The sequence below is a fragment of the Piliocolobus tephrosceles genome, chromosome 20, assembly GCF_002776525.5.
Source record: "Piliocolobus tephrosceles isolate RC106 chromosome 20, ASM277652v3, whole genome shotgun sequence".
Classification (NCBI taxonomy): domain Eukaryota; kingdom Metazoa; phylum Chordata; class Mammalia; order Primates; family Cercopithecidae; genus Piliocolobus; species Piliocolobus tephrosceles.
Window position 1 is genome coordinate 16,383,578 of NC_045453.1, and position 27,039 is coordinate 16,410,616.

The 27,039-nt window shown below is 49.7% G+C and overlaps 1 protein-coding gene across 1 annotated transcript; it reads left to right on the forward strand.

Moving 5' to 3' along the window:
• The first annotated feature begins 6,628 nt into the window (after positions 1-6,628).
• SGK2 (serum/glucocorticoid regulated kinase 2) lies at positions 6,629-26,857 on the forward strand. Its single transcript, XM_023227924.1, has 12 exons — positions 6,629-6,994; positions 7,527-7,576; positions 8,121-8,178; positions 8,372-8,455; positions 9,845-9,976; positions 11,423-11,535; positions 11,834-11,870; positions 12,930-13,016; positions 16,121-16,216; positions 17,454-17,609; positions 21,642-21,731; positions 26,537-26,857. Exons 1-12 carry the CDS (start codon positions 6,959-6,961, stop codon positions 26,699-26,701), a joined length of 1,104 nt encoding a protein of 367 aa, XP_023083692.1. The 5' UTR covers positions 6,629-6,958; the 3' UTR covers positions 26,702-26,857.
• Positions 26,858-27,039: the final 182 nt, after the last annotated feature.

The following is a 27,039-nucleotide window of genomic DNA, read 5'->3' on the forward strand; positions in this document are numbered from 1 at the left end:
AGAGAGAACTGTGTGACACTGTCACACCCCCACACCCCATTTGACAGGACCAGGGAGCTGTAAGCAGGTCCATGTAACAATGGGACAGAGGAGGCAAATCTGGGCTGTGGCAAGTTAGGAAAGGGACAGGCTTGAGGACTCATGGAGGGGCTTGAGTGGGAGTTCGCGGAGTCTGAAGAGTTAGGAAAATATATTGATGTCCGGCTTCTGGCCAGAAAATTAGAACACCGTGGTGCGAGAGAGAAGAAAGCCTTAGGAACTGAGGGCTGCTTAGGCGTAGAGGTCACAGTCAAGGTGATGGGGGAAGGTGTGATGGGCCATGGGCATGCCAGCTTCCCACCCAGAACTTAGTACTTGAATATTAACTCAACAGCAATATCTTGAGAAGCTTTACACAATAGTACAAAGATAAAAGTTAAAATAACCAGCCAGGCGCAGTGGCTCACACCTGTAATCGTAACACTTTGGGAGGCCAAGGTGGGCGGATGACCTGAGGTCAGGAGTTCGAGACCAGCCTGGCCAACATGGTGAAATCTCATCTCAACTAAAAATACAAAAATTAGTTGGGTGTCGTGGCACATGCCTGTAATCCCAGTTACTCGGGAGGCTGAGACAGAGAATCGCTTGAACCCAGGAGGCAGAAGTTACAGTGAGCAGAGATTGTGCCACTGCACTCCAGCCTGGGCAACAGAGTGAGACTCCATCTTAAAAAAAAAAAAAAAAAAAAAAAAGTTAAAATAACCTAACCTAAGAACCCGCTGTTACCTTGGGTCATGACCTTCCAGTCTTTTTTTGGCAGCTGTACTCACAAATGTGTGCATGCATACATGTCTTTTGTTTTTCTTTTATAAAATTGGCACCCCTACAACACCTGCTATTTTGAAACTTGGTTTTTTGCTTGATATTGTATCACGTATATGTTCCTGTTTTGGTTTATATAGGTTTTATATAGTTTTTGGTTGTGTAATTTTCCACTTTATATATGTACCAACATTTATCAATTCATTTATCGATTCATTAGCCAAATATGTACTGAGCACCTACTATATTCCAGGCCCTGTGCCCAGTGCTGAGGATACAATAGTTGAACAGGAAGTATTTGCCCCCCTGGAGCTGATGTTCTCGTTGGAGATAGAAAATAAAAACTAATAGTTACAGGATAAGGTATCAGTGTTACAAAGTAAAATATAAAGTAAACAAAGTGTATAGAGAATGAGCAGGACTGGTATCAGAGTAACCATCCTGGTTGGCCCAGGACTATAGCGGTTTTAGCACTGAAACCCGCCAGTCCCAGACAAACCAGGATGACCTGTCACCCGTAATCAGTACAAGCCTCTCCAAGAGGTGACTTTTAAGCAGAAACCTCTATGACATTCGTGGAAAACAGCCATGCAGATGCCTGGGGGAAGAGTGTCGTAGGCAGAGGGAAAGCTACGTGCAAGGGGCTGGAGGCCAGAGAGTAGTGTGTTTGAGGGACAGCAAGAGAAAGCTGAGAGGCTGAGGGCAGTCAGGAAGGAGGGGAGTGGAAGCCAAGGAGGAGATGGAGACAGCAGCCAGGTCATATGGATCTCATAAACCATGGTAGAGGCTTTGGATTTTATTTATTCATTCATTTATTTATTTATTTAGACAGAGTCTTGCTCTGTCACCAGGCTGGAGTGCAGTGGCACGATCTCAGCTCACTGCAACCTCTGCCTCTGGGTTCAAGCCATTCTCCTGCCTCAGCCTCCTGAGTAGCTGGGACTACAGGCACGTGTCACCACACCCAGCTAATTTTTGTATTTTTAGTAGAAACGGGGTTTCACCATGTTGGCCAGGATGGTCTCTATCTCTTGACCTCGTGATCTGCCCGCCTTGGCCTCCTAAAGCGCTGGAATTACAGACATGAGCCACCACGCCCAGCTGAGGCTTTGGATTTTTATTCTAGGTGTGATGAGAAAGCGCTGGAGTTTTTGAGCAACTAAGGCACATGATCTGATTTACATTTTAAGACTCACCGTGGCTTTTCATGGAGAAAGATTGTAGTGGGTAAGTGGAGAAGCAGGGAGTCAGTGGAGAAGCTATTGCAATAATCCATGCAGGTGACGATGGGGGCTCAGGCAGGGTGGTTTCAGCAATGATGGTGAGCAGCAGTGGTTTCTGGATATATTGTGAATGAAATTTCATGGTGGAGTGGAAGTGGAGTGAGGGTACAGGCTTTCCAGAATGAACTCAAAGTTGCTGGCTTGAACTTTAGAGTAGGCGGTAGTGCCATTATTGAGGCTGAAAACTGAGGGAGGAACAGACTGGGGCAGAGTGGAAGGAATATGAGTCAAGACCTTTGTTTTGGACATGTTAAGTTCGAGATACCAGCCAGGCACGGTGGCTCATACCTGTAATCCCAGCACTTTGGGAGGCCGAGGCAGGAGGATCGCTTAAGCTCATGAGTTCAAGACCAGCCTGGGCAACATGGTGAAACCCTGTCTCTACAAAAAGTACAAAAACAATTAGCTAAGCCTGGTATTGTGTGTCTATAATCCCAGCTACTTGGGAGGCTGAGGTGGGAGGATGGCTTGAGCTGGGAAGGTAAAGATTGCAGAGAGCCTAGATCACTCCACTGCACTCTATAACCTGGGCTGCAGAGCTAAACCATGTCTCAAAAAAAAAAAAAAAAAAAAAGATTGAGATGCTTTGGCTGGGCGTGGTGGCTCACACCTGTAATCCCAGCAATTTGGAAGGCAGGGGCGGGTGGATCACATGAGGTCCAGAGTTCAGGACCAGTCTGGCCAACATGGTGAAACCCAGTCTCTACTAAAAATACAAAAATTAGCCGGGCGCAGTGGCGGGCGCCTGTAATCCCAGCTACTCGGGAGGCTGAGGCATGAGAATTGCTTGAATCAGAAAGCAGACGTTGCAGTGAGCCGAGATTGTGCCATTGTACTCCAGCCTGGGTGACAGAGTGAGACTCTTTCTTAAAAAAAAAAAAAAAAAAAAGATTGAGATGCCTCTAGACATCTAACTAGTGAATTGTCAAGGAAGCAGTTAAATATGTAAGTACAGAGTTCAGGAAAGAATCAGAACTAGGCTGGGCACGGTGACTCACGCCTGTAATCCCAGCACTTTGGGAGGCCGAGGCAGACACATCACTTGAGGTCAGGAGTTCGAGACCAGCCTGGCCAACATGGTGAAACCCCATTTCTACTTAAAACAAATACAAAAATTAGCCGGGTATGGTGGCGGGACCTGTAGTTCCAGGTACTTGGGAGGCTGAGGTGGGAGTACCACTTGAACCTGGGAGGCAGAGTTTGCAATGAGTTGAGATACTGCCACTGCACTCCAGCCTGGGTGATACATCAAGACTGTCTCAAAAAAAAAAAAAAGAAAAGAAAAGAAAGGAAAGGAAAGCAAGAAAGAAAAAGAAAGAGAGAGAGAGAGAGAGAAAGAAAGAAAGAAAGGAAGGAAAAGTGAATTAGAACGAGAGAGAGAGAGATTTGGGAACTGACAAGTATAGTTGGTTAAACCATCAAAATGGTAGCGATCAACTAAAGAACAAGTATGTGTAGACAGAGGCCCAAAGACTAAGCCCTGGGATAGGCCTGTGTTTAAGGATTAAAAAAAGGAGGAAAATCCAGCACGAGAGATGGAGGAAAAGCAGTCAGTGAGTTAGAAGGAAAACCAAGAGTTCCTGAAGCCAAATGGGGAACGTGAGCACACCAAATTCTTCAGAGAAGTTGAGTAAGATGAGGATGAGGAACTCATCACTGGCTTTGGCACATAGAAGTCACTCGTCCACGGTTTCATTGAAGTGTTGGGATGAGAGCCTGTTTGGAATGGGCTCAAAAGAGAACAGGAAGAGAAGTGGAGACAAGGAGTCCAGACAACTCTTCCGAGGAGTTTAGCTGAAAAGGGGTACAAAGAAATGGGACGGTATCTGAACAGGTGTATGGTCAAGAGAGGGAGCTCTTGCAGCCAGCAAGTGTTCTGAAGTGCCCTGTGGTGGGACACTTAAGTTACTATTAGCACAATTATTTTGCTGTTATAAATAGTGCTGCTGAATGAAGGCCACATCAGGATCTTGTTTTTAAAAAGAAATGTCCTTGTTCTGGGTATGTGTTTTGTCAACATGACATCCTGCTCATCATGAACTGGTTCCACATTTCTGTTTTGTTCAAGATGGAAGGCTTTGATACTGTGCACTCTGGAGGTTTTCTCTGGTCAACACTTCCAGATCCTCTGCATTTCAGAGCCCACAGAGAACCCCTGAGGCCACTGGGCTCAGTTCCGTCCCTGACCAACTTTCTGGGCCCTAGCCCCATGTGTCCCTCCCCTATAGTATACTGTAGCCACACAAAAAGTTCGAGAAGGGCAGGGGCTGTGGGCCCATCAACTCCTTTATTCCCCAGAACACCTGCCCACCCTTTGGGTCCTGGGGAGAGGAAGGGACCCTGTGGGTACCTAATGACTGCCCCAGGAAGCAAGGCCTTCATGAGCCAGGGGGCTCTCTGGGACCGTTTCTTACACAGCAGGACAGCTGTGGGCCAACCAGGCCTGCCCTGAGGACTGGGCCAGAGCCCTTGAGGGGACCGCAGGGAAAGGCCCAAAGGACCAAGTGCTCAGCAAAGACCAAGGCAGCCTGGACTGAGCTAGATACCCAGGCTCCAGGTTCCTCCCTCTGAAACATCTGCAGGTTTTTGGGAGGCGAAGGGGTCTCAGCCACCATGGCTGACCTCTGTGGGACCTCTTCTTCAGCTCCAGATGGCCTCCACAGGGTTCCTATACACAGGCTCCCTACACGCACGCATGCACACGCATACACACATACACACACACACACCAGAGTAAATTTACTGATATACACCAATATGCACACAGACACACAATGACTTACCTATACACACATATTAATAGACGCCCATACTGCTCTGAACACACACCTTCAGACATCCACACAGACTCACACTCACCCACATACACACACTGACACAGCACATTCACATACAAAGATACACACTGACATGTACTACACAGAGACACGGTGAAACACATCCATATACACACCACACACACTGAGAGATTCAGTGATGCACAGTCACAGATGCACAGACATACGCTGATGTAATTGTACAAATGTGGTCACACTGACACATACGTGCAATCATCCGCAGACTCATATAAACGGACACAAATAGCTGAAATACAGAGCCACCGACAGACACACATGGAAGCACGGTATGCACAAAACACTCACACAGTACAGTACATACCATGCCGCACACACCCTGACCCACACAGTCTAACAAGCCCCAAGGGTCTCCAGGGCTCCCCTGGGACTATTGCCCACCCCTCTCACATCCCCGCCAGGGTAAGATGGTGTCCCCCAGGGAACAGAAGTCTCTAGTCCCATCTTAAGCTCTGCTGGATCCCTCGTGACATCAGCCAGCCCCCTCGCGGCTGCCGGGAGCTGTGAGCTCTGTGCTGGGGCCAGGCCGGCACCGGGCACAGACACTTAGGCCCTTGTTGGGAGAACAGAGAGAGGTTCTCTTGTCCACTGCCTGTCTTCGGTTCCAACTGCTGGTTCTCCTAGAGGCCTCTCCTCAGACTCACAGGTATGTGGGACCAGGGAGGCCAGGTCCTGGCAGAAGGGCCACTGGGGTCAGCCCAAGAGAGGGCGTGGCAGTGTTGTGGGCTGTTTGCGGGAGCACACACGTCTGGCATTGGCTGGGGCAGGCTGCACTTCCTTAGCAGTTCTGCAGCTTGCTCTTAGGGCTTGGCAGGGCTGGGCCTCTCAGGGCAGCCCTGAGAGGGGCTGATGGGGGATCCTCTCAATTCCCCTTTACTTTCTCTGTTCCCAAGAAGGCCATGAGGTTGGTGCCTCCAGGACCTGCCTTATAAAGATAGGAAATCTCTACTCAGAGAGGCTGGGCTGCAGCCCAGGCCCCACAGTGGGCCAAGACTAAGGTCTTGAGATGCACAGCAGCTGGGCTCTCAGGTGAGCTCTCTGCTCTCAGCATTTGCCAAGCAAGGATGAGGCTGTGGGACCCCAAGCAATCTGTGGCGGGGCCTAGGCACCCTGGCCGCCTCTCCCCTGCAGGGTGGAACAAGGAAGACACTATTCCTGGCCACATAGATCAGCTGGTCACACCTTCTGTTGTTTGGCCCCGAATAGATACTGGCCAGTCTTGGGTCTCTCTGCGGCCCCAGCCCAGGGCTTCCACAGCAGTTGCCTTTCCTGAGGCACTGGGCAGAATTCCCTGTGGCGAGGAGATCATAGCACAGAGCCCAGCTGGGAATGCGCACAGTAATCTGGCTTGCCATTGTTCCTCTATGGGAGTCGGGAGAGCCCAGCCTGTGCCTTCACAAGGCTGTGTGGACTTAGGAAGGTCCTTTTTTAGGCCCCAGGCCTTCCACCTGTGAAATGGGGGAAGGGTTCAGACTTTGTGCCATGAAAAGGTCCTTCCAGCCCTGGCCATCTTGGACTTCTGGCGCTGCCCTGGTTCACAGGGGCCTTGCTGCCCTGGGTATCCCCAATTCTTGAAAAGAATCAGCCTGGGAGGGGCCGCGCTCTGACTATCCCCCTTTATCCCTTCTGAGATGTTTGTTAGAAAGTCTGGGTCCATGGCCGGGCGCGGTGGCTCAAGCCTGTAATCCCAGCACTTTGGGAGGCCGAGGTGGGCGGATCACGAGGTCAGGAGATCGAGACCATCCTGGCTAACACGGTGAAACCCCGTCTCTACTAAAAATACAAAAAAAAAAAAAAGAAAGTCTGGGTCCGGGGAATATCATTTTTTGTTCCATCCATGCAGGGGTTGCTTGCCTCTGGGGTAGGAAACCCTCAGGCGGTGGCAGGTGCACAGGTAGGGGAGGATGGAGAGGGCAGTGGTGCCTGAAGCCCTGGGTGGGCGGAGCTGACCCCGCAACACCAGCTCTCTCATGCCTGCTCCTCCCTGTCCCCCCAGAGCTGCCTGATCATTGCTGCAGAATGAACTCTAGCCCAGCTGGGACCACCAGTCCACAGGTGAGTGGTTCTTGGTCCCCCACTCATCATCAGGGGGCTCACTTCCTCCTGAGGTTAAGGAAATCTGTGCAGACAATGTCAGGGGCTGAGAGGATCACTGCGAGCACATAGAAATGAGCCACTTGCAAGGTGAATAGAGGAGAGATTTGAAATAGAGCTTCAAGATGGACTGGAAAAATCACGGGATTTGTCATGAAGATACCTGGGTTCTATCCCAACCTGGTTGCCTGTGAGAGCCTGGGCAACTCCTCTCTGGGCCTCAGTTTCCTCACCTATTCAGTTAGCACAACAGCCAGCTGCCTCCCAAGGCTGCTTTGAGAAGTGGGTAAGATGGTGGATAAGTGGATTGGGGGGTGGGCAGAAGGAGGGAGGGAGGCAAGGAGGTGGGCAGGTGGGCAGGCAAAAAAAGAAAGAAAGAAAAAGGCAGGCGGGCCTAGTAGAGTTGTTGGAGAAGGGATCAGGGCTTGGGCTAGGAGAAAGGGAGGTAGCCAGGGAGTAGGGATCTGCTGATCGTAATCACTTCTTTCTTTAGCCCTCCAAGGCCAATGGGAACATCAACCTGGGGCCTTCAGCCAACCCAAAGTGAGTTCTGGTCCCTCAAGCACCGTTCCTGCTTGACTCCCCTCATACGTGGCTCCCCTTGCCTTGGGAATAAAATCCAAATTATCTGGTCTAATATTCAATACTCTCTGCCATCTGGGCCCAGGACCTTTCCCCAGCTTTGTCTCCCACGAATTCCCCAGCCTCTGCCCATGCTGAACCTTCTTCCTGCAATGCCCCCGAAATGTCTGCATTGTTAGCACCTCCCCACACTTCAGGCCCTACTCAGGGCCCTTGGGTACCAGAACCCTGCCTTCTATGCAGGCCTTCTGTGCGGTATGTCTGGTTTTTTCTCCACTCTGACTATTGTTTAACTTTAATTTGAGTTCCCCTGGGGCCAGGGTGAATCTTACAAGCCCTCTCTCGGCTGGGAGAACATGGGGTTCTTCGGGGGTCAGGAGGCATGGCTGCTGGAAGGCTCTCTGTATTTCCCCACTCTAAAGTTAAAAAGAAGCCCAGGTTTGTTCTCAGGCACCAGCTTTCCAGACCTGCAAATGCTGATGCATGTTTTTCCCTCTTCCCCCAGTGCCCGGCCCACAGACTTTGACTTCCTCAAAGTCATCGGCAAAGGGAACTACGGGAAGGTGAGTGACTTGGTGAGGGTGGGAAGCCAGGGTCTTCCCTTCTGCAGCCTCTTTCAGCCCCTGCTGCCACTTGTATGTTGGAAGAGAGAGCTCTCGTACCTGCAGACAAAAGCAGGGGCAGGCGAGAGGCCTTGTACTGCTGTTGGGAAGTCCAAAGTCACCTACAGGGCCTCAAATTTGTGTTTCTGTTCAGGTCCTGCTGGCCAAGCGCAAGTCTGATGGGATGTTCTATGCAGTGAAGGTGCTGCAGAAAAAGTCCATCTTAAAGAAGAAAGAGGTATCAGGGCTCGGGCACAGGCGTTTCTTCTTCTGCTTCCCAAACCCCAGCCTAGGGTAGCTTTCAAAGATGGGTCCCACATCTGACAGGTCCATGGGGCTGGGTGCAGAGGTGGTCACAACAAAGGGTAGAGGGCAGGTGGTACGCAGGATGCTGGTCCTTGTCAAAGAAAGCAGGCCGAGCCACCTCACCACAGGGCTTTCAGGAAAACCAGCCTGGCTTTGCCTTCCCCTGGGAAACGCAGGCTCCACGACGGACAAGTCTTCTGCCTGGTCCCAGTGCCAGGCTCCCCATCTGTATAATGTGGAGCCCCACTTTATTCTCTCTGAAGGCCTTCATGCCATCAGGCCATGTGACTGGAGTGCTGTAGTGCAATCACAGCTCACTGCAGCCTCAAACTCCTGGGCTCAAGCAATCCTCCCGCCTCAGCCTCCCAAAGTGCTGGGATTAGAGGCATGAGCTACATGCGCAGCACATCATGGACTTCTTTTTGTGTTGTTGAGACAGAGTCTTGTTCTGTCATCCAGGCTGGAGTGCAGTGGCATGATCTCAGCTCACTGCAACCTCCACCTCCTGGGTTCAAGTGATCTCGTGCCTCAGCCTCCCGAGTAGCTGAGATTAAAGGCACCTGCCACCACTCCTGGCTAATTTTTGTATTTTTAGTAGAGATGGCGTTTTGCCAAGTTGGTCAGGCTCCTGGCCTCGAGATCCGCTGGCCTCAGCCTCCCAAAGTACTGGGATTACAGGCATGAGCTACCACACTCAGCCCCATCGTGGATTTCTTGATGCCTCAGCTGACCTAAGTTCCTTTACCACCTGACTCCATTCCATTAGTAGGCCAGAGCAGGCCTAGAGGGAGGATTGCACAGGAGATCAGGGGACTCAGAGAAAAGAGTGATTAATGTTAACAAGGTCTCCATAGGGAGTGGGAATGGGAGGTTTTCCTGAGGAAGGCAGCGGTGCAGCTGGCCTTGATGGTGGGATTCTGATGGTCTGAAAAGAGGGTGCGACATCCAAGAAGAGGAAATATCACGAGCAAATGTGTGACCATGGATAGTGCGTGGCTTCTTTCCCTTAGGAACTCATTGATGTAAGGCATCACACATGCTTTGCTTTTCACTCCAGGGCCAAGAAGCTCTGATCCAGGGGCTAGAGCTGTGCCCACATGGACTAGCTTAGGATGAGGCTGACCACCCTGAGCCCTGAATACTAAGCAAGGAACTTGGGCCTGGCTCTGAGGGCAATAGGGAGCCATTGTGGGTGTTTGAGCAGAGGCATGAGAAAGCCCTGAGTAGGATGACTCCCACCCACAAGCTTGTATGGGCTGTGCCAGGATAAAAGGGGTGGTCGTGGGCTGTGACATGGACCCCTCTCTTTGTGACTCCACAGCAGAGTCACATCATGGCAGAGCGCAGTGTACTTCTGAAGAATGTGCGGCACCCCTTCCTCGTGGGCCTGCGCTACTCCTTCCAGACACCTGAGAAGCTCTACTTCGTGCTCGACTATGTCAACGGGGGAGAGGTGGGTGGCCCCACAGGGAGGCTTCCCTGGGCTGGCTCCCGGCTGGGAGCTGTCCATCCTGCATGCCCACTGCATGCCAAGTTCTGGAATGATCTCACCTCATCTTACAATAGACCCATTTTGTAGCTGAAGAAACTGAGGTTCAGGGAGGTAATCGTTTGCTCAAGGCCACCCAGCCCATACCTGATAGAGTCAGGACTTGAATTCAGGTCTGTTAGACTCCCCACCATAATGCTTTCTTGCCTTCCTCATTCAGAGTTGCCCACGGACTCACTTTGATAGACCCAAGAAAGGTCAATGCTAAGAGGAGCTCGTGGTCAGGGTTTCCAGTGCTCCCATTTTGCCCCATAGGTCGCAGGATGGGATTGACTCATCACTCTGATAAACAGAGACCTGAGGCCACCTGGTGACCCAGAAGCACAGCTGGGACAAGCAGGGCTCCCTCCTGGGCTTCACTCTGTCTCTCAGGTCAAGATGGCAAAATGGGCTGGGTGCAGTGGCTCACGCCTGTAATCCCAGCACTTTGGGAGGCCGACACGGGCGGATCACGAGGTCAGGAGATCGAGACCATCCTGGCTAACACGGTGAAACCCTGTCTCTACTAAAAATTACAAAAAGCTAGCCAGGCGAGGTGGCAGGTGCCTGTAGTCCCAGCTACTCAGGAGGCTGAGGCAGGAGAATGGCATGAACCCAGGAGGCGGAGCTTGCAGTGAGCTGAGATCCCGCCACTGCACTCCAGCCTGGGCGACAGAGCAGGACTCTGTCTCAAAAAAAAAAGAAAAAAGAAAAAAAAAAAAAAGATGGCAAAATGTAGTGGGGCTCTACTCAGTGACCCCAGATTTAACCTGAGTGACCTCATGGCTTTCAGAATGATGCCGAGAGGGGGGTTTTTGTCCTGCATCCCTAAGTGAAGGGCTTTTCATGCCAGCAAAATAGTCCAAAAACATTGGCCCATGGGTGGATCTAACCTGGGCTCAGTCTGACAGCCATATCATCTCATCTCCTGGATTGATGGAAAAGCGTATCTTTGAACCACGCAGGTTCAAATGCCAGCTCTGCCCATTATAAGCTACATGACCTCGGGCAAGTCGCCTAACCGTTCTGACCCTTCCTAGCTTCCTCTTACATGAAACTAGCATGATATTTGTACCTTGAAGGTTGTCATGAGGATTAAATAAGAGATGTGGAAAGGCCTGACTTGGAGCCTGGAACACAGGAGGTGCTTAAGCAATGCTAACTCATCTCTTCTTCTGCTGACTCTTTGGACACCCAGAACTGCTGTGTGGGGCAAGGGCCAGCATGAACTCTTTTGGTAGGAAGATGCTGCAGGTCAGAGAGGGAGTGAGCTGGGCAGCCGCAGAGGGCAGGGAGCAGGTGCGCCCTAGCCCTACAGTAGCCACCCAGTAACTCCTCTCACAGTCCTCCTCCCCTCCACCTCCCCTCCAGCTCTTCTTCCACCTGCAGCGGGAGCGCCGGTTCCTGGAGCCCCGGGCCAGGTTCTACGCTGCCGAGGTGGCCAGCGCCATTGGCTACCTGCACTCCCTCAACATCATTTACAGGTGAGGCCTGCCTATGGCTCAGAGCCAGGACCAGGTCCTTCTTGCTCCAACAGCTACGGGTTGTGTGGACCCTAAAACCTGATGCAATCCTGGCAGAGTTGGTCCTTTGTTTTGGGTGGGGTTGGAGTCTCCTCCTCCGAGGTCCAAGTGCCCAGGCTTCCTGGGCTCTCCCGCTGCATCTCTGGGATCCTCCATGAATGGTTCTCCTGCCAGGACCACGCCCCCTCCAACCAGGTCTCCAACTCTCCTCACTAAACGGCTGAGACACCTCAAGGCTCTTTTCTCTTATTTTCTGCAGGGACCTGAAACCAGAGAACATTCTCTTGGACTGCCAGGTTGGTGTGTGTGTGTGTGCGCGCGCGTGCACGCATGTGTGTGCGCGTGTGTGCGCGTGTGCGTGTGGACATGGTTGCACAGGTACACTGTCTGACCATGAGTCTGTGTGCATGGATGTGCATGCATTGTGCATGGATGTGCGTGCATTGTGCATGCATGCATATAGGCAGAGGAGGCATTTGAGCATGTGTGTGCGTGTGTGCCCATGCACATGTACACACATGCATATGTGCACATGAGACTGTACATGTATATATGTGCATGCATGTATACAAGGGGGCAGGGGTGGAGCCAGGTAGGGGCTGGTGGAGTTTGTCTTAGACTGGGCTCCATGGAAACAGACTCTGAGATGGAGAGGAGGCAGAAGCTTTGTTGGGGAACATTCTCAAGAGCTAACACTTTTAAAGGGGTGAAAAAACAGCACTGGGCAAAGGAAGAAGCTCACCTGCGTTGTGGTTGCCAGTGGAGCCTCAGCTGATCTTGCAGGGGTGGGGAGGGCCTAAGCCAGGATGGCTCTCTAGGATTGTCCCAAAATGAGGCAAAGAGGATGGGCCTTTGTGCCCCTGGACATGGATTGCTCCTAAGGAGGGGGCATAACTTTGGGTGCGGGCAATGTTCTAGCAGCAGGGGGATGGGGATGGGCATGGTTCTTCTGTAGGCTGGTTTCAGGGATCCGGGCAGAGCCCCACAGTATCTATTCACTCTACTTTCCTGCCCAGCTGCCACAAAGTGTGATTGCTTTCTGAGTCCCCAGCCTCTGTCTAGGGGGTGTCTGTCCACAAGGGCATACTGAAGCTGCCACTGTTGTAGGGCTGGGTCTGAGTTTGTGATGAGCTGTGGGCAGAGAGTGGAACACATGTGCCCACCTGGCCCCCTATGATGTTGCTGGCATCTAGTCCAGGACCCCTGGGTTGGTGTGGAGCCTCCAGTCTGTGCCTGGGCATCAGATCCCACAGCTGCTGCCCTGGGGTGTGACATCTGGGCTTTGGGGTTAGGCCTGGGCATACCCTGGGCAACCCTCATACCACCCTCTGGCCCATGCCCTCCCTCATTCTCAGGGACACGTGGTGCTGACGGATTTTGGCCTCTGCAAGGAAGGTGTAGAGCCTGAAGAGACCACATCCACGTTCTGTGGTACCCCCGAGGTAAGCGTAAACATCCCAGGAGAGTGGAGGTCATGAGTGGGTGAGGCCACAGCTCCTGATTACAGCCAACAGGTTACAGCAAGGGGGACTCACTCCTTTGACCCAAGCGCTTCTCCTGAGTTGGCTGTACACTGAACCTTGGTTTCCTCATCTGTGTAATGGAGGCACCAGCTCTAGGACTGCTGAGACCCAGACAGCTAGCCGCTGGTGAAGCTCTACCGCAGTGCTATCCAGTAGAAATAGAAATAGAAACGCAGGCTGGGCATGGTGGCTCATGCCTGTAATCCCAGCACTTTGGGAGGCTGAGGTGGCCAGATCACCTGAGGTCAGGAGTTTGAGACCAGCCTGGGTAACATGGTGAAACCCTGTCTCTACTAAAAATACAAAAAATTAGCTGGGCGTGGTGACGGGCACCTGTAGTCCCAGCTACTCAGGAGGCTGAGGCAGGAGAATCGCTTGAATACAGGAGGCGGAGGTTGCAGTGAGCCGAGATCGTGCCATTGCACTCCAGCCTGGGCAACAAGAGTGAAACTCCATCTCAAAAAGAAAGAGAGAAAGAAAGAAAGAGAGAGAGAGAAGGCCGGGCGCGGTGGCTCAAGCCTGTAATCCCAGCACTTTGGGAGGCCGAGACGGGTGGATCACGAGGTCAGGAGATCGAGACCATCCTGGTCTACACGGTGAAACCCCGTCTCTACTAAAAATACAAAAAACTAGCCGGGCGAGATGGTGGGCGCCTGTAGTCCCAGCTACTCGGGAGGCTGAGGCAGGAGAATGGCATGAACCCGGGAGGCGGAGCTTGTAGTGAGCCGAGATCGCGCCACTGCACTCCAGCCTGGGCGACAGAGCGAGACTCCGTCTCAAAAAAAAAAAAAAAAAAAAAAAGAGAGAGAAAGAAAGAGAAATGCAAACCACACACATAATTTAAAAATTTCCAGCAGCCACATTTAAAAAGTAAGAAAGTAACAGGTGAAATTAGTGTTAATGATATATTTTATTTAACCCAATATATACAATATTCTCATTTCAACATACCGTCGGTATAAAAATGGTTGAAATATTTTATTCCTTTTTTTTTCTAACTAAGTCTTGAAAATCTGGCACGAATTTTAACACTTACAGCCCATCTCAATTTGGAGCAGCCACATTTTAAGTGTTCAGTAACCACGTGTGGCCAGTGGCTGCTGTATTGAACACTACTGATCTGCAGGGTGAAGTCCACGTGCAACAAGAGGGCCTGGCTTGAGAGTTAAGAACCTGGGCTGGCAAGTGTAAACCACAGATCCATGTCCATCTTCCAGCAGCCAAGAGCCTGGAGGGTTACAATTTGCAGATCTCAGCAGTCATTCAGACGTGTCTATATGTCCTAACAAGGTCTGTCTGCAGCCCTAAAGTTAAAACCTTTCTTTGGGCTGGGTGTGGTGGCTCACGCCTGTAATCCCAGCACTTTAGGACGCTGAGGAGGGCAGATCACCTGGGGTCAGGAGTTCGACACCAGCCTGGCCAACATGGCGAAACCCTGTCTCTACTAAAAATACAAAAATTAGCCAGGCGTGGTGACAGGCGCCTGTAATTCCAGCTACTTGGGAGGCTGAGGCAGGAGAATTGCTTGAACCTGGGAGGCAGAGGTTGCAGTGAGCCGAGATCACACCATTGCACTCCAGCCTGGGGGACAAGAGCAAGACTTTGTCTCAAAAACAAACACAAACAAAAAAACCTTTCTTTGAACTCCCACCAATATTAGACCTTGGACTTTGGGCCTGAAGGGGTCCCCAGTGGCTAGACAGATGTCAGGGTGAGGGTTGGAGGGCTGAGGCTACAGACTGGGAGGCTCCTCCCCACCTGGCATGAGACAAGACCTCAGCTGCTCTCTTTTTCCCCATATGCTTGAAAAGTTGGGTCTTGGAGCCTCCTCACTTTGGTTCTAGGGTAGCTGATGGTCAGATGACTTCTCTGAGCAGGAGCCATTGTCTGTGTTTGTGTATGGCGGGTGGTGTTTGCTGGATAAAGCCAGCCCCCCAAAGCCTGACAGTCCAACCATCCCTTCCTTGAACGTTGCTAGGGTTGGGAGCAAAGGATATGGAATCCCAGCTCATGTAGGAGACATGTGGCCCCAACACATCACCTAACCATGACTCAGCCACTTCCACGGTGTTGGGGGGCACAGGCAAGAGTAGCCATGGTTGCTCCCATTGTTCGAGGGCCAGCACATATGTTAGCATCTTAGAACAGCGTCTGGGAGAGATTTGGCATCTTCATTTTTTCTATGAGAAAACCAGGTTCTGAAAGGTTAAATGCCCTGGCTGAGACCACACACCAACCGGGGCTCAGGTCTGTGTGACTCTGCCCTTCCTAGACCCACACAGTCTCTCAGAGCAGCTTTTCCTGTTGCTGAGACCTTGCCCCTGACTCAGTGGCAGAGACACTAGGTAAGAAATCAGTAAGCCTCTTTTTTTTTGTTCCCAGGTTCTCTTCCTCAGGCAAGGCATACAGGCATGGTGTGCATTTATTTATCAATAGCTCAGGGGTCACCCCCTCCTTCCTGACCCTCTCGTCTGACCCTAGGGTTTCCAGCACAAGGATATACCACATTTACTTTTACTTACACTCACATTCGTCTCCACACTGCCCTGTGAGAGTACTCCCAGGGCCCTCCATTCCCAGGACACGATAGCCCGCTGAATGCCTTTGCGTAAATAGAAAAAGGCACCCCCTCCGGGCAGACTAATTAGAAAAAACACCTCTTGAAACAAAAATAAAGTTGACAGATAATACCTCTGAAATAGTGTTGTGTCTTGGTGAGTGGATCACAGCCACGACTGCAGCCCCCTTTACCCTTTTGGCTGATGCTTTTGTGTGGTACATACCATGTAAATTGCACAAAGCAGCCCTGGCTGACCTCTTCTACGTCCCCAGCCCGTGGCAAAGGGCCCTGCAGAAAGCAGGCCTCCGGTGAATGATTGATGAATGAACACATGCACAGCCACAGAGCACACGCACAGCAAGGTCAGCTCTTGGTCATCTTCCTCCAAGTGCCTTATTTACAGATGAGGCAACTGAGGCTTAACAACTTATTTCATTCAGATAAGTGTGTTTCCTTCTAACAGTACTTGGCACCTGAAGTGCTTCGGAAAGAGCCTTATGATCGGGCAGTAGACTGGTGGTGCTTGGGGGCGGTCCTCTACGAGATGCTACACGGCCTGGTGAGTCGGGGGTAGCCATCTACAAGGGCCATCTGGCTAGGGATGGGTTTATCTCTCATGTGGTCTACACAAGCTCTGCCCAGGAAAATGAGCAAGGCATCTCTTCATTCCAGACTAAAAAAGATAACACCAAAGCAGATATGCGAATTATTATTTTTTTTTTTTTCCAATAATGTTAGTTTAGGCCAGGAGCGGTGGCTCGCACCCTTAATCCCAGCACTTTGGGAGGCTGAGGCAGGTGGATCACCTGAGGTCAGGAGTTCAAGACCAGCCTGGTTAACATGCTGAAACCCCATCTCTACTAAAAATACAAAAATTAGCTGGGCATGGTGGCGAGCACCTATAATCCCAGTTACTCGGGAGGCTGAGGCAGAAGAATCACTTGAACTTGGGAGGCAGAGGCTGCAGTGAACCGAGATCACACCACCACATATCCAGTCTGGGTGACAGAGGGAGACTCTGTCTCAAAAAAAAAAAAAAAAGTTAGTTTAGCACTTTATCGTTTACAACACACTGTCTCACCTTGGGTGCCTCAAAATAGCCTTTGGAGACTGACGGAAGGAAATGGAATTATTCATATTTTGCTGATAGGGAAATTGAGACCAAGAGAGATCACAGTCCTGATAGGTTGTGGAACCACCCCTGGCCCCAGTCCTAGGCTGCCTGCTTAGGTAGAGGCATGTGTAGATTTGCCCTAGGCCATGCTTTGCTTTGGGGGTGGTTTCACCAACATAGCTTGGTTCCTAGGAAGGAACAGACTCTGTGGATTAAGGGGAAGGAACAGCTGGAAGAGGCTTGGGAAGAAGAATAGTAAGAAAGAGAAGGGGACCCTGGATATGGTTTGGGGCCTGGCTCTCTTCCTAACTGTGCAGCATGATTGCTCTGAGTCTTGTTTTCTTATCTGAAAAATTACAACTCTCTTGGAGGATAGTTATGAGACTGGGGTGAAATGATGAAGGTGAAAGTGCAAATGTTGCCAAATGCAAAGTTGGTGAGCAAGCTAGATGAAAAGAGATGGGCCTCACACTGGTGGGAAGAGACTTCTGGCCTTCCTAGCAACTCTCTCCATTGTGCCGGAAACCTGGAGTCCTGTCTCTTTCCAGTCTGCCATGCGAGCCATTGCACAAGACAGGGGGTCATGCTGAGTCCTCCCAGCGCCCACCTTGCTCCAGGTCTCCCGGAGCCTGTGTTCACTTTTGCATGGGTGATCCTCCAGTTGCTCTCCCTGTCTCCCCAGCCGCCCTTCTACAGCCAAGACGTATCCCAGATGTATGAGAACATTCTGCACCAGCCGCTACAGATCCCTGGGGGCCGGACGGTGGCCGCCTGTGACCTCCTGCAAAGCCTTCTCCACAAGGACCAGAGGCAGCGGCTGGGCTCCAAAGCAGACTTTGTAGGTGACCTGCCAGTGGAGCACTGGCCCCCATGGGGCTCGCAGCTTCCTGCAGAGGCAGCTCAGAAGCACATTAACATATATCCTGCTGCCCTCTAAAACCAGGCGCTGCTCACTTGTTCGTTTGGAAATTCGCTACTGCTACTAGCTGACTACTTTCTCTAGTCTAGTTCTCTTAGTCAATTGACATTTACTAAGCACCAACTATGTGCCAGGTATTGAGCTAGGTGTTAGAGATTCAATAGGCTGGGTCTCTGCCCTTATTAAGTTTGGGGTGGGGGCTGGGTGTAGCGTTCATGCCTGTAATCCCAGCACTTTGGGAGACCAGAGCAGGTGGATCACCTGAAGTCAGAAGTTTGAGACCAGCCTGGCCAACATGGTATAAACCCCGCCTCTACTAAAAATACCAAAAATTATCTGGGTGTGGTGGTGGGCACCTGTAATCTTGGCTACTTGGGAGGCTAAGGCAGGAGAATCACTTGAACCTAGGAGGCGGAGGTTGCAGTGAACAGAGATCATGCCATTGCACTCCACCCGGGGCAACAAGCAAAAATCCATCTCAAAAACAAAAACAAAAAAGTTTGGGGTTGGGAGTAGGCAAAAAACCCAAACATTATATACAATTATCACAAGATATGACAAGTGTCAGGAAGAAAATGAACAATGAGCTGAGATAAACAATAATGGGAGGGGGGCAAATTGATACTGGCATTGTCAGGGCTCAGAAGCACATTAACATATATCCTGCTGCCTTCTAAAACCAGGCGCTGCTCACTTGTTCGTTTGGAAATTCGCTACTGCTACTAGCTGACTAGCTACTCTCTCCATTGTGCCGGAAACCTGGAGTCCTGTCCCTCTCTGAGGGGGTGACAATTAGGCTGAGGCTTGAAGGATGAGAAAGAGGCAGCCATGAAGACAGCTGGGCAAAGGCTCCCCAGACACAGGGCACAGCATGTGCAGAAGTCCTGCTATGGGAACAAGGAGGAGAGTGGCAAGTTTTAGGGTGTTTTGAGCAGAGGTGTGGCATGACCTGATTTAAGTTTATAGAATATTCCTCTGGCTTCTTTGTGGAGAGTGGACTGCATTTGCTTTTTTTTTTTTTTGAGATGGAGTCTCGCTCTGTTGCCAGGCTGGAGTGCAGTGGTGCAATCTCGGTTTACTGCAACCTCCGCCTCCCGAGTTCAAGAGATTCTCCTGCCTCAGCCTCCAGAGTAGCTGGGGCTGCAGGCACACACCACCACGCCCAGCTCATTTTTGTATTTTTAGTAGAGATGGGGTTTTACCATGTTGGCCAGATGGTCTCGATCTTTTGACCTCATGATCTGCCCGCCTCGGCCTCCCAAAGTGCTGGGATTACAGGCATGAGCCACCATGCCTGGCGTTTTTTTTTTTTTTTTTTTTTTTGACTGAGTCTGGCTCTGTCCCCCAGGCTGGAGTGTAGTGGCGCGATCTCGACCCACTGCAACTTCCACCTCCCAGGTTCAAGCAATTCTAATGCCTCAGCCTACTGAGTAGCTGGGACTACAGACACCCTCCACCATGCCTGGCTAATTTTTGTATTTTTTTTTTTAGTAGAGACGGGGTTTCACCATGTTGGCTAGGCTGGTCTCGAACACCTGACCTCAAGTGATCTGCCCGCCTCAGCCTCTCAAAGTGCTGGGATTACAGGCATGAGCCACTGCGCCCAGCCAGCACTTGCTTTTTACAAATATCTGAGCACTTCTTCCTTGCCAGACCCCAGGCTGGGCAAATGGGATATAGGGATAAATGATTCATAGTCCATTCTTAGCAAATTCATTATATTCATTCATTAAAGTGGCACCTTAAAAATAATCCTACTTTTTAAATTCAACACAAGATAATTTGGATTTACAAAAAGAAGGCCACAATACTTTTCTCACCAGGAGTTGGCTTTCTTTTCTAACACAGTGGTTAAGATGAATGGAATAGGCCAGGTGCAGTGGCTCACACCTGTAATCCCACCACTTTGGGAGGCCAAGACGGGGGGATCACCTGAGGTCAGGAGTTTGAGACCAGCCTGGCCAACATGGCAAAAGCCGGTCTCTACTAAAAGTACAAAAATTAGCCAGGTGTGGTGGTGGGTGCCTGTAATCCCAGCTACTCAGGAGGCTGAGACATGAGAATTGCTTGAACCTGGGGGTGGGTGGAGGTTGCAGTGAGCTGAGATGGGCGCCACTGCACTGCAGCCTCAGCAACAGAGTGAGACTCTAGCTCAAAAAAAAAAAAAAAGAATAGACTATGAGGCAGTCTACTTGGGTTCAGATCCCTCCTTCACCACTTACTGGTTACAGGACCTCAGACATGTTGCTTAATTTCTCTCTGTGAGCCGCAGTTTCCCCATTGTAATAACAGCACCTAACATAGCTGTTTTGAAGATCAAATGGATTAGTATTAATATATGCAAAGTGCTCTCAGCAGTGTCTGGCGCACAGTAAGTGCTTTTTAAGTGTTTGTACCAAAAGCTTTACATTTCAGTTACTGTAAATTATAACAACATTTAGGGCATCTGCTGCCTATTCCTGGCCAGCTTAAAGAACAGGGGTTTCCATGAAGATAAGTCTCCTGTTCCAAGCAAAAATTTGCATCTTAAAAAAAAAGTATGACTCTTAAAATAAGTTATACATTCACATAGATCAAAATTCAAAGGGTACAAAAGAATATCCAGAAAAAGTCCTTCCAGCCACCCAGTTCCTCAATTCAGAGGCAACCAATATTACCAATTTCTCGGGTATTCTTTTGGAGGCTTTACTTATTTTTATTTTGAGACAGAGTCTTGCTCTGTCGCCCAGGCTGGAGTGCAGTGGCATGATCTCGGCTCACTGCAAACTCTGCCTCCCGGGTTCAAGCGATTGTCCTACCTCAGCCTCCCAGGTAGCTAGGATTACAGCCACACACCACCACTCCTGGTTAATTTTTCTATTTTTGTAGAGACGGGGTTTTTTCTTTTTTTTTTTTTGAGGCAGAGTCTCACTCTGTCGACCGGGATGGAGTACTGTGGCCGGATCTCAGCTCACTGCAAGCTCCGCCTCCCGGGTTCACGCCATTCTCCTGCCTCAGCCTCCCCGAGTAGCTGGGACTACAGGCGCCCGCCACCTCGCCCGGCTAGTTTTTGTATTTTTTAGTAGAGACGGGGTTTCACCGTGTTAGCCAGGATGGTCTCGATCTCCTGACCTCGTGATCCGCCCGTCTCCGCCTCCCAAAGTGCTGGGATTACAGGCTTGAGCCACCGCGCCCGGCGAGACGGGGTTTTTTCATGTTGGCCAGGTTGGTCATGAACTCCTGACCTCAGGTGATCCACCCCCGCCTTGGCCTCCCAAAGTGCTGGGACTACAGGCATGAGCCACCGCACCCAGCCTCTTATAGAGATATTTTGGATCTGAGTTGTTAACCAGCCCACTGGGGTTCCTGATATAGGGAGGTGGAGAATGATTATTTGAGAAACACAGATAGAGGATGTGATGGAAAGAAGTTGGTGCCAACGTTGATTTTGATTAGGAAAGGTGGTGAATCCTGACCAGGGCTGAGTCCTAAAACCTGGTTGTCTGGGAATCCGAAGGTCTTCTTGGGGGCTTTATTCTTCAAGCCTTCCCTAGTGAGTTGATTTAGTCTATTTCTCTTGTTTGCATACTGGAAAACTCAAGATGTCCTGAAGCAGAGTGAGGGGAGGGGTCCCCGAGCTCCCACTGGCACTTCCCCACCCCTAGAGCAGATTCTGCTGTCTTATTCACTGACACCCCCAAAGCCTAGCAAGGGGTCGGTGCCCAGAGAAGATGCTCAGTAAATAGTTTTGGAATAAACAGATGCTGTAGTGGGGAGAAGGGTTTGGATTCTGGATGATGGGAGAGGGTTGGCTACAAAACTCTCTTGTCCCAGGAAACCGGCCAGAACTGCAAGTTAATTTCCAGTTGACAGCCAGTTGCTGGTGGAGCTCTGGAGGATGTGGGAGTGAGGTGAGAACACCCATGGGGCGGGCTACTTCTAACCAGCACCTTTTTTCTGCATTTCCTGCAGCTTGAGATTAAGAACCATGTATTCTTCAGCCCTATAAACTGGGATGACCTGTACCACAAGAGGCTAACGCCACCCTTCAACCCAAATGTGGTAAGAGGTCACAGCATTCTAGATTCTGGATTTCCGGGGCTGGGGGAGCTTGCCATGTGTACCAACTCTCCTTATCCAGATGGAAAAACTGGGGGTCCAAGAAGCTCAGGCATTTGTCCTAGGCTACACAGTCAGTTAGAGGTAGAACTGGTCCTGACCACAGGTGCAGCTCTTAGATAAAGAGCCATGTTGCTGCTCCTTTATCTTTAGCACCAATAAATAACTCTGGCTTCAGAGCCTTTTACAGTTTGTGAAGTCCTCTGTGTCACGTAGCACACGCACATAGGGCCAAACGTTTAGAAAGATTTTATCTTTTTCTATTTATAGACTTTTTCCTGATAATAAAAATGACATATATTCTTACAAAAAGTATGTAAAACACTGGCCAGGCGCGGTGGCTCACGACTGTAATCTCAGCACTTTGGGAGGTTGAGGTGGGCAGATCACTTAAGGGCAGGTCACTGAGGTCAGCCCAGCCATTTTTAGGTTCTTGATTCATACCACCTTTTCACTGTGTGGAAGGGAGAACTAACCAGTGTAGCCAACATGGTGAAACCCTGTCTTTACTAGAAATACAAAAATTAGCCAGAAGTGGTGGTGCACACCTGTAACCCCAGCTACTCGGGAGGCTGAGGTGGGAGAATAGCTTGAACCCGGGAGGCAGGGGTCACAGTGAGCCAAGATCATGCCATTGCAATCCAGCCTAGGCAACAGAGGGAGACTTTGTCTCAAAAAAAAAAAAAAAAAAAAAAGAGGAATATATGTAAAACAGAAAAGTGTAAAGTAGCAGTGGGGAAATGCTTATTATCTCACTACTTAAGGGAAACCACTGGCATATTTCCTTCCAGTCACTTTTCTATGTGTTTTTTTGTTTTGTTTTTTCTTGAGATGGAGTCTCACTCTGTTGCCCAGGCTGGAGTGCAGTGGCACCACCTCGGCTCAATGCAAGCTCTGCCTCCCAGGTTCACGCCATTCTCCTGCCGCAGCCTCCTGAGTAGCTGGGACTACAGGCACCCGCCACCAGGTCTGGCTAATTTTGTTTTTGTATTTTTAGTAGAGATGGGTTTTCACCGTGTCAGCCAGGATGGTCTCGATCTCCTGACCTCGTGATCCGCCCACCTCAGCCTCCCAAAGTGCTGGGATTACAGGCATGAACCACCATGCCCAGCCTGGGTTTTTTTTTCCTAACCTAGTTAGGTCCTACTTTATAATATCTATGTGTGTATGTGTGTGTATCTATTCATCTATATATCTTCCTCCTTTTTTGGCTAAAAACTATGTTATTATAATTTCCTCATGTCATAAAAAATTTATAAGTGAAATTTTTAGTGGCTGCATAATATTTCAATCCTATGTTGGTAACATAATTTACTCACCCATGTTCCTAATGGCAATCTTCTGGTTTTACTATGTTTTTTCTTTATAATGATGTCCTGATGAACAGCTTTAAGTATACGTCTTTGTCCAGAATTCTGGTTATTTCCTTAAGATGGATTCCAGATGGGGGTTCCCAATGCTCACATTTTCAGATTCTCTCTCTCTCTCTTTTTTTTTTTTCCCCCTTGAGACAGAGTCTTGCTCTGTTGCCCAGGTTGGAGTGCAGTGGCATGATCTCAGGTTCAAGCAATTCTCATGTCTCAGCCTCCCGAGTAGCTGTGATTATCGGCATGTGCCACCACGCCTGGCTAATTTTTGTATTTTTAGTAGAAATGGGGTTTCACCATATCGGCCAGGCTAGTCTCGAACTTCTGGCCCCAAGTGATCCACCTGCATTGGCCTCCCAAAGTGCTGGGATTACAGGTGTGAGCCACCGCACCTGGCCATTTTTAGGCGTTTTTACTGTGTGGAAGGGAGAACCATCTACTGCCTACCAGCGGCACCTGCTGGAGAGTTCTCATCTTACTTGTACTCTGAAGCATGTGTTGTTATTGTTTTTTACTTTGCAAATTTGGTAAGTAAAAAACAGCAACTCTTAATTGTTTTAATTTATATTTCTCTGTCTTATAGCAAAGATGGTTAGTTTTTTAAATTTATTTATTTTTTGAGATAGGGTCTCACTCTGTCACCCAGGCTGGTGTGCAGTGGCATGATCTCTGCCTACTGCAACCTCCACCTCCTGGGCTCAAGCCATCCTCCTATCTCAACCTCCCGAGTAGTTGGGAGGTGGGTGCCACTACCCCTAGCTAATTTGTATTTTTTGTACATATGAGGTTTTTCTATGTAGCCCAGGCTGATCTTGAACTTCTGGGCTCAACTGATCCACCCCCTGAACTTCCCAAAGTGATGGGATAACAGGTGTGAGCCACCACACCTGGCCGTTTTTTTTTTTTTTTTTTCATTTTCATTTTTATTTTGTTTTATTGAGATGGAGTCTCACTTTGTTGCCCAGGCTGGAGTGCAGTGGCACGATCTCAGTTTAATGGCAACCTCTGTCTCCTTGGTTCAAGCAGTTCTCCTGCCTCAGCCTCCTGAGTGGCTGGGACTGCAGGCATGTGCCACCACACCTGGCTAATTTTTGTAGTTTTAGTAGAGATGGGGTTTTGCCATGTTGGCCAGGCTGGTCTTGAACTCCTGACCTCAAGTGATCTGACCACCACAGTCTCCCAAAGTGCTGGAATTACAGGCATGAGCCACTGTGCCTGGCTTTTGTTTTTTATATTTTTGAGATGGAGTCTTGCTTGGTTGCCAAGGCTGGAGTGCAGTGGCACGATCTCAGCTCACTGCAACCTCTGCCTCTGCAGGTTCAAGCAATTCTCGTGCCCCAGCCTCCCAAGTACCTGGGACTACAGGCATTTAGCACCATGCTTGACTAATTTTTTTGTTGTTGTATTTTAGTAGAAACAGAGTTTCACCATGTTGGCCAGGCTGGTCTCGAACTCCTGACCTCAAGTGATCCTCCCGCCTTGGCCTCCCAAAGTGCTGGTTTTGCAATGTTAATTGGTAGTGGCAGTGTGAATGAAAGGAGCCCTATTGGAGGTGGGCATTTGAGGCTGTGTGGTCTACCTGTAAAGCGTGGTGCCAAGTCCCTTCCATCGAAACAGCCTGCATACGAAACACTGCCAATGTTAATTCACCATTTCTCTCTCTCCGTTCGTGAATTACCTATTCATGAACTTGTCTTTGGGCACTGGATCAGTAGGATACACTCAGGCCAGGCACCAGAAAAGCTTCTTTTCCTTGGAATTTTAAAAAGACAGTAAAATTTAAAAAAGACAACGTCAAACTGATACCCTGGAGAGAGAATCATACATGGAATACTAGGCACAGATGCATGGACTTTAGAATGAGACACTCCGAAGCTGGATTCCTGGTTTTGCCACCTACCATTTGTGAGGTCTTCAGTAAGTTTCTTTAGTATTATTTTCTTCTAGGGTCACACAACTAATAAGGGCCAGGATACATATTCTGATCTTGGAACTCTGAGTGCTGGGCTGGGACTACCTTGTCTTGTTGCCTTATTGAGAAGCTGGAAACTGATCTGTTTGGCTCCATAGCCCAACTTGCACACTGAAGATTTGCAAGCCCTTCCCCTTCCTCAGCTGCTTACTTTATAAAACCGAGGCCTCCTCCTCAGAGAGATTGTATTGGTTAGCTCTTGGTGCATAACAAGCAACTCCAAAGCTAGGTGGTTTAAAACAACAATCTTTTGGCCAGGCATGGTAGCTCATATCTGTAACCCCAGCACTTTGTGAGGCCAAGTCATTAGCATTGCTTGAGGCCAGGAGTTCAAGACCAGCCTGGGCAACATGGCGAGACCCCATCTTTATAGAAAAACAGAAAATTAGCCAGGTGTGGTGCTGCATGCCTGTAGTCCCAGCAGGAGGCTGAGGTGGGATGTGGAAGCTGTAGTGAGCTGTGATCATGCCGGTGCACTCCAGCCTGGGTGACAGGGCAAAAAGACCTTGTCTCTTAAAAAAATTATTTTGTTCGGATTCTATGTGTGTGTGTGTTGTTTTGTTTTTTTTTTTTAAGTCTGAGCCAGGCCAGCTGGTCTCTGTGGAGCTCTCTCATGTCTGTGGTCAGCTAGCGGGACAGTTGGCAGTTGTTGATCTAGAATTGCCTCACTCCCATGCCTGGGAGTTGGCAGGCAGCCAGGGCAACTGAGTTCTTCATGAAGCCTCCCATGCTTCAGCAGGCTAGTCTGGGGCTGTTCACATGGTGGCCTCAGGGTTAGAAGTATAGCAAGGGAGCAACTTCTGATGTACATTTTTCAAGCCTCTGTTTGTGTCGTATTTGGTAATGTCCCATTGGCCTAACCAAGTCATATGGCTAACTTACATTAAAGGAATGGAGAAATAGACTCCACTTCTACATGGGAAATCGAGAATTTGTCATCATTTTTGTAATCTCCCTCACAGGTCTTCCTCCAAAATAACTAAAGCAGCCCCAATCTCCGCCATATTATCCTATTTTATCTTCTTCACAGGACCTATCACCATCCTAAGTTATCTATTTGTACACATGCTTATTATCAATCCTCCTACCCCCTACACAGTGTAAGCTCCACGAATGCAGGGGCTCACTTTGTCTTGTTCTCCTGTGTTCCCAGCGCCATGAACAGTACCTGGTAGGCATTCAGTAAGTATATGTTGATTAACTGACTTGTCTAAGGATTGGTGTGGAGGCAGAATACCAGGGGGCGAGAGGATAAAATGATCAATGTAAATGCACAGGAAAGTGACAGTCAAGTATGGATGACTATGAAGCATGGGGTACTCACAGAGGCCTGACATCCCTGAGGATTTGGGCTCCTTTGGCAGCTCTGACCCCGGTGTTTTCTTCTTATCGTTGGCTTTTATTGACAGGCAGGACCTGCTGACTTGAAGCATTTTGACCCAGAGTTCACCCAGGAAGCTGTGTCCAAGTCCATTGGCTGTACCCCTGACACTGTGGCCAGCAGCTCTGGGGCCTCAAGTGCATTCCTGGGATTTTCTTATGCGCCAGAGGATGATGACATCTTGGATTGCTAGAAGAGAAGCACCTGTGAAACTACTGAGGCCAGCTGGTATTAGTAAGGAATTACCTTCAGCTGCTAGGAAGAGCGACTCAAAGTAACAATGGCTTAAATGAGAAGCAGGTTTATTTTTTTCCACAACATAAAAGAAAAATAATGAGGCCGGGCGCGGTGGCTCAAGCCTGTAATCCCAGCACTTTGGGAGGCCGAGACGGGCGGATCATGAGGTCAGGAGATCGAGACCATCCTGGCTAACACAGTGAAACCCCGTCTCTACTAAAAATACAAAAAACTAGCCGGGCGAGGTGGTGGGCGCCTGTAGTCCCAGCTACTCCGGAGGCTGAGGCAGGAGAA

Coding starts and splice junctions, on each gene's coding strand:
- SGK2 (XM_023227924.1), top strand. CDS start 6,959: ATGAACTCTAGCCCAGCTGGGACCACCAGTCCACAG. Junction 8,179..8,371: donor GCAAAGGGAACTACGGGAAG/GTGAGTGACTTG, acceptor GTTTCTGTTCAG/GTCCTGCTGGCCAAGCGCAA. Junction 9,977..11,422: donor ACTATGTCAACGGGGGAGAG/GTGGGTGGCCCC, acceptor CCTCCCCTCCAG/CTCTTCTTCCACCTGCAGCG.